Source organism: Arachis ipaensis, chromosome B08 (assembly GCF_000816755.2).
Source record: "Arachis ipaensis cultivar K30076 chromosome B08, Araip1.1, whole genome shotgun sequence".
NCBI classification, from domain to species: Eukaryota; Viridiplantae; Streptophyta; class Magnoliopsida; order Fabales; family Fabaceae; genus Arachis; species Arachis ipaensis.
In genome coordinates, this window is record NC_029792.2 from 57819900 (window position 1) to 57826759 (window position 6860).

The window sequence follows — 6860 nt, forward strand, 5'->3', positions numbered from 1 at the left end:
CGCTTGCGCCACACAGCTTATCTAAATTAGCCAAAAATATCTTATCTTTTCTTCCCCAAATCCTAATTTCTTTCTTCTTCTCTCTTCTTTCTTCTTTCTTTCTCTCCTTCTTCCCCTCTACTCTTCTATCCCTTTAATTTAATGCATTTATTTGTTCTTTCCTTTTTTTTATTGTTTAAGTTAGGTGGAAAGTTTAAGTTAATTAAGGATTCAGATTTTAGTCCACTTGGCCAAATACAATCCTACCTTGATCCTAACCCCATTACAACCCTTAAAAGACCTCTTGATATGTGTATCTGTACATTAAATTTGTGTTGATTGTTAGATGAAGAGCAAGCCTTAGAAAGCAAGGATAGTAGAGAATTGAGAGAATCGAACCTTAAACACTTGAGTGATTAGAGTGTATACACTACCAGTGAGGGTTCGATGCTCAATTCCTTGTTCCCGGCTTTCATGAGCTATTTTCTTCTACAAATCTATTTGTACTTCATTTTCATGATTTGAATTAGTGAAATCCAATTCATATTTATTCTTAAAAGATTTGTTTACTTTTAACCAAGTAGGTAAAAGCATTTAGCATGTAGTTGCATTCATAGGTTGCATTTCATACCATTCCTCTTCATCTTTATAACTTCTCTTGAGTTTAGCATGAGGACATGCTAGTGTTTAAGTGTGGGGAGGTTGATAAACCACTATTTTATGGTTTATCTTGTGCTCAATTGAGTGGTTTTTATCTACTCTTAACCCACTTATTCATACTATTTGCATGGTTTTACATTTGCCTTCCTAATTATGTGCTTTGATTGAAAACATGCTTCTTTGATCTTATATTTGCTTATTATTAATCCTCTCTTATCACCATTAGATGCCTTGATATGTGTGTTAAGTATTTTCAGATATTATAGGACAGGAATGACTTGGAGGATGGAAAGGAAGCATGCAAAAGTGGAAGGAATACAAGAAGATGAAGAAGTTGCTAAGCTGTCCAGCCTGACCTCTTCGCACTCAAACGGCTATAACTTTAGCTACAGAGGTCCAAACGACGCGGTTTCAGTTGCGTTGGAAAGCTAACGTCCGGGGCTTCGATTTGATATATAATATGCTATAGTTCCCCTGATTCTAGGCAACGCGACCGCGTGATCCATACGGCCGCGTCGCAATGATGAAAAACCAGCGTGGCGAAATTCGAAACCAGCGAATTCTGGACTATTTTTGACCTAGTTTGTGGCCCAGAAAACACAGATTAGAGGCTATAAAGTAGGGGAATGCATCCATTTATGAGAAGGCTCTCATATTTACAATTTTAAGATTTAGATGTAGTTTTTAGAGAGAGAGGTTCTCTCCTCTCTCTTACGATTAGGATTTAGGATTTCTCTTAGTTTTAGGAGTGACTCTCAATCCCAGGTTCTTTATTTTTATTTATTTTCTCAATTTAATTTATAAACATCTATGCCAGATTTAATTTCTTTTGTTAATGCAATTCGAGGTATTTTCAGATTTAAGATTGCTTTGCTTATATTGATGCTTTTAATTTAATTTAGATATTTTTCTCCCTTTTGGCTTTGGTCAAGTGATTGATAGTACTTGAGTAATCAAACTCAGCAAGTGATTGAAATTGGCAGATTTTGCTTTAGCTAGGATTGCTCTAACACTAGTCTCTCCACAGGAGTTGACTAGGACTTGAGAATCAAGCTAATCAGTCCACTTAACATTCCTTTGTTTAATAAAGGCTGACCAAGTGGATTAAAACCCAATTCTCTTCACACTTGATAAGGATAACTAGGATAGGAATTTCAGTTCTCATACCTTGCCAAGAGTTTATTTTACAGTTATTTATTTATTTTTATTGCTTGAAAATATACCTGTGCGCATTGCCCAAACTCCAGAACCCCAATTTACAAACTCATAACCAATAATAAGAACATACATCCCTGCAATTCCTTGAGAAGATGAACCGAGGTTTAAATACTCGGTTATCAATTTTAAAAGGGGTTTGTTACTTGTGACAACCAAAAACTTTTGTAAGAAAGGTTGATTGCTTGGTTTAGTAACTATACTTACAACGAGAGTTTCTATAACCTCTAAACCATCAATCTCCAGTTCTTCAGGATCCAAAGGAATCCTCACACGGACGGAAAGAAGGGCACCACGGCTTTACCGCCACATAGTTTCCCGCTATCATCCAAAGGCCGCCCAGAAGAACTCTCTCTCTATCCTCCCATAAGTCAAACTTGATGAGGAAATAACCAAAACCAACGTCCAAAACCTCATAGCCACCTTTGGTTCTCCAGACTCCTCTCAACTTGTGTGTGATAGAAGTATAGCTAAAAGATTTGCCAAGAACTTTGATGATGATGGCATCCCTATAGGGGGCAGAGAGAATCTCCCTAGCTTCCTGTGTGAATTCCACACTAGGGATCTCCCCGTCTTTGATCGTTGCCATCCTATCCGCATCTAGAGCATCCGCCACATGAGAAACTCTAACTGATGTTTCTCCCACAGCCTTGTCTCTAAAGGACACCTTAAGAGGTTCCTTGCCCTTTGCTCTCTTCTCTATATCTCCCATACCTTGTGGTGTAGCTTGCCCAATATCTCCCGCAGAAGCCTTATCATGAGACCTGCCAGACCCTTCCCCGGCCTCCATGACGTTCTTCCCTTTTCAAGACTCATCCGCCAACCTCGAGACATGAATCTCCACCCTCTCTCTGATACGTTCTTGGTTGCCACCCCCTTCGCCATCCGCTATCCTTGTGCCTCCGAAAATCCTACCCTCGTCTGCTCCCTCTCCCTCTCTCCCGCTCTCTCCACTCATTTTGCGACTATAGTAGATTGGGACTTGAATATACCTGAGGAGTGTCAATGTATTTATAGTAGAAAGATAATCACCTTTTTTTAGTAGTTCCACTTTTATTGGTGGATAGCCATTTCCTTTATCTTGAAAGTTTGTTGGGGTCTATCTTTTAGGAGAGATAAAGATAGTAGGAGAGATTTGAAAAGACATTTATTTATTTAGATAAGTGGAACTGAATCTCCTTGTTGCATCCGACCTCTTTGAATGAAAAAAGCCACCTTTAAGAAACTTTTATTCTTAATGGATCTGAATTGTATTTATGCCAGAATATGACCAGTAATATATATATAAATAAAAGAACAGATAAATCAAACCTTTTCTTAATGTTTGTTTATGTAATAATGCAAACGTAAATAGATAATTTTGTATATCTCTATCTATCTATCTATCTATCTATCTATATTAACTACGCATGCAAATTAAATTTAAAATACGAATAATGCGTTGAAGTAAAATATAAATAAAAATTCAAGCAATATAAATTATTTACATTTAGTCATTATTTTGAAAAAAAAAAAGGCATTATCACAATTTAATGCATGGAAATAATAAAATTTGTCCGACTAACATACAATCAACCTGTATTTGTATATAATTTTATATTTTTTAAACAAAATAATCAATACTATGATCAAATATTTTATAATAAAATAACTAATTTTTTATAATCAAATAATCTAACATTTTTATAAATATCAAATATATATTTGTACACAATGAGTATTTTTTGTGTTAATATAACATAATTAACCATGTTAGATGTATGTATATCAAAATTAGACATTAAGATATAATACATAATGAAATACNATTCAAATTTAAAAGTTAAGATATTTTATTTTTCGAGTTTAATTTTGATATATATATATAGAGAGAGAGAGAGGTGCGATCTATGGTAACCATGGTTGTTTGGTGGCTACAATGGCTAATTCCCTTGAACCAATCTGTAACTGACATGTGGACAATGGAATTCTGTTGACTTTTGTTTTGAGGTTCTTAATAGCGGTAAATTAGTTAAAACAAGATAAATGTAGCTTTATCTTATTGATAGAATCCAACTCAACCTGTTGGCCCGACCCAAAACAATATATCCAACCCCATATGCCGACCCGGTTCTTCTTCTTCTTCTTTGGAATGATTCCTCTTCTTCTTGGGAATGATTCCTATGCACTGCTTCATGGTTGGTGAAATTTCCTAAGGTTGTGACCGGAGCTCCGTCACATTCTGGTTCCATAACCTCCGCTATACCTTTCGAAGGGTGCCACTACTGCGACAGAAATTTTCTAACCACCTCCGCGGTGATCGCCTTTGCACCTCTTCGTCGATTCCATCCGCCGCTGCTTGGAGCATGATCCCTGGGTTCCCCGTCTAGCTTCCATCTCCTCTAACCGCCATGTTTTTTTGCTGTCATAGATTCCAAGTCTCTGTTCCTTGCTTGGTGTGGCCTGGATGAGGTTATTTGTTGAACTTCGCCACCATCTCCTGCTATTACCCCTTCACTCTGGTTGAACGTCATCATTGCTGCCCCATGGATCTACTTTCTCCGTAATACCCTCCTCGGCTCCTCACCACTCCGATCCGTCGATTCTTTTTCCTCGCTCTTTGAAGGCCGTTCTTCAACCCCCGATTCCAAAGACATTTTTACCCCCTCATACATCATCCATTTCTAATGTCATCCATGAAATAATTAAAATTGAGTTTATCGTACTTAATCTCTAAATTCAATTTAGTGCTCCATACAAAAACATTCCATTTGTCAACATATCATTGGCCAGTTAATTCATAGCCACATGTAGTCACCAAAAATACAGCTATCAGAAATACCACCATATATATATATTATGATGATTTACACAATCAATATAAAAAATAATTATTTTGATCTGTGCATATAAAATTATTTTATATTAATAATATAATGTATCAAATTAAATTATTATTTTTTATTTGATTTTATTCTGTTAATTTTCAAAATCCGTTACAATCCTTCAGAGCATTGACATGATCTTTTAAATATTAATAAGAATTTAATTTTAATACACGAATTATAAAATCACATACATTTAATTATAAATTAACATGTCAGCAAAAATAATTATAAAATGTTTTTCGCAGTCTATTAGTAAAGTTAGCACTGAAATTACAGCCAAAATATGGAATTCCAACCACACCATACAATCTTCATTGATGAGATCAGCAACACGAAGTTACCTTTATGAAACTATAAATACAAGGTGGATCTCTCTTCAGTGGTTAGAGTATAACTGATTTTACATTTACAACATGGATAAAGAGCAAGATCCTTTTTACGTCTTAAAAATTTTCTACAAGTAACAATGTGATATTTCAACAAGATAATTGATCCACATTGCAACAGCTGATTATTTGAGAAGATTAAGAAAAACATTATTATTATGTATAATTTTTATTTTTTGAATTTATTAAAACATCGTATATACAGTAGATCAAGATTCAAGATCCAAAAGTCGGCCGAGGAACCTTTTTCGCTAATTTCGCGCTGCCGTGACAGTACCTCGCTAAAACTAAATCTAATAAAAAATAGCAAAATATTTAACAACGAAAAGAAAATTAAAAAGATAAAAACGCTTGGAATTACTGTAAATAATATAATTTTAATAGGCAATACTATCAGCTTCTTAAACGGCAAAATGAAGTATAATCCAAAAAAACTCGAAACGGCGTGCAGTTTAAGCTTGCTTTTCAGATCACTACTAAGCTTTATCGTTTTTCAATCACACACTACTTTTTTCCTCTTTTTCCTTTCTTCCGTTTGTTTCGCTCAAAAAAAAAAACGCACGGGGGATTCCAGGGGAGAGAAAGAGAATAAAGAAAAAGAAAAGAAATCGAAAGAAAGACAGACATAGGAAAAAAGATTCGATTCTCGTTTTCCTCGGTCGCGAAACAAGAACGGAGTAATAATTTTCCTCTACAGCTTTTTACATCGTGAATCAAAACCAAACAACCGAAAAAAGGAGGTAAGCGAGAGAACCAAAACCTAAAAAAAACATGAAAGAGAAGAGAAAAGAAGAACCCTAACATTTGTGTACTTTTTTTTTACCTCAAAGATCCTGCTTTTGTATATTTACAACAAAAATCCAAAAAAGGAGGGAAAAAAAAGGAAGAAGAAGATCTGGCTAAAATTCATTATTAGTGTGTCAACTCTTCAGGGGAGTAGTTGAGGAGGTCGAGGAGGTGGCGCGTGTCACGTCCCCGCGTGAGTGCTTCAAGCACGCGCTCAAAGACTATGACGTGGCACGGAAGCCGGATAACACCTTGCTGGTCGTAACCGTACTCCTGAGCCGACTCGTTCAGGAGCTTCACGAAGATTGGATGGTTCAGAAGCTCCGCACTCACCGCAAACCGCTCCATCTCGTCGCCGACGTAAACAGGAACGTGTCCCTCCGGCACCGGAGAGCGCCGCATCTTGTGGCGGAAGGAGTCGCCGCAGCGGCGCCGGTGTCGCCTTGCCGCCGCAACGGAGTCGGAGCGGAGGAGCGTGTACTGAGACGAGTCGGCGACGCGTGAGAGTCTTCGGATCAACTGCTTCATGGTAAAAAAGAAATTAAAACGGCTTTTAGTGAGAGAAAGTGAGGATGTGGTTTTTAGACAGAGAGAGAGTGTGAAGGTTTGGAAGGGGTGGGGATGGGGAGAGAGAGTGTTAGAGTGGTTGGTATTTATATAGAGGGGGAGCAGGAAGAGGGGGGATAGGTGTTGTGTGTGTTTGGTATTGGGAGAGTGTACGCAAAGGGGCGCAATGGAAAGGTGATGATGCGGGAAGTTTGGGAGGTACAGGTAAACGTACTTGGCAGGTACAATTCAGTGAGAGATAAGGAGATAAGAGAAAGAAAATTAATTTAATTGGGAAAAAATTTATTATTATTATAAATAATAAATACTGTGTCTTGTTTAATGAATGGGAGGTGCGGTTGTTAAAAGAGTAAATAACAGCCACTATGGACTGTGGTGAGGTTGGGTTGTTTGTTTATTT

At 36.9% G+C, this 6860-nt stretch overlaps 1 protein-coding gene across 1 annotated transcript; it reads right to left on the bottom strand.

Annotated features, from left to right (window-relative positions):
* Nucleotides 5719-6651, bottom strand: LOC107611856 (auxin-responsive protein SAUR71). Its single transcript, XM_016313744.2, has one exon. The coding sequence runs from the start codon at nucleotides 6419-6421 to the stop codon at nucleotides 6020-6022; it is 402 nt and encodes a 133-aa protein (XP_016169230.1). The 5' UTR covers nucleotides 6422-6651; the 3' UTR covers nucleotides 5719-6019.

Bases quoted from the DNA above. Each gene is read 5' to 3' on its own strand.
- LOC107611856 (XM_016313744.2), bottom strand. From the start codon at position 6,421: ATGAAGCAGTTGATCCGAAGACTCTCACGCGTCGCCGACTCGTCTCAG.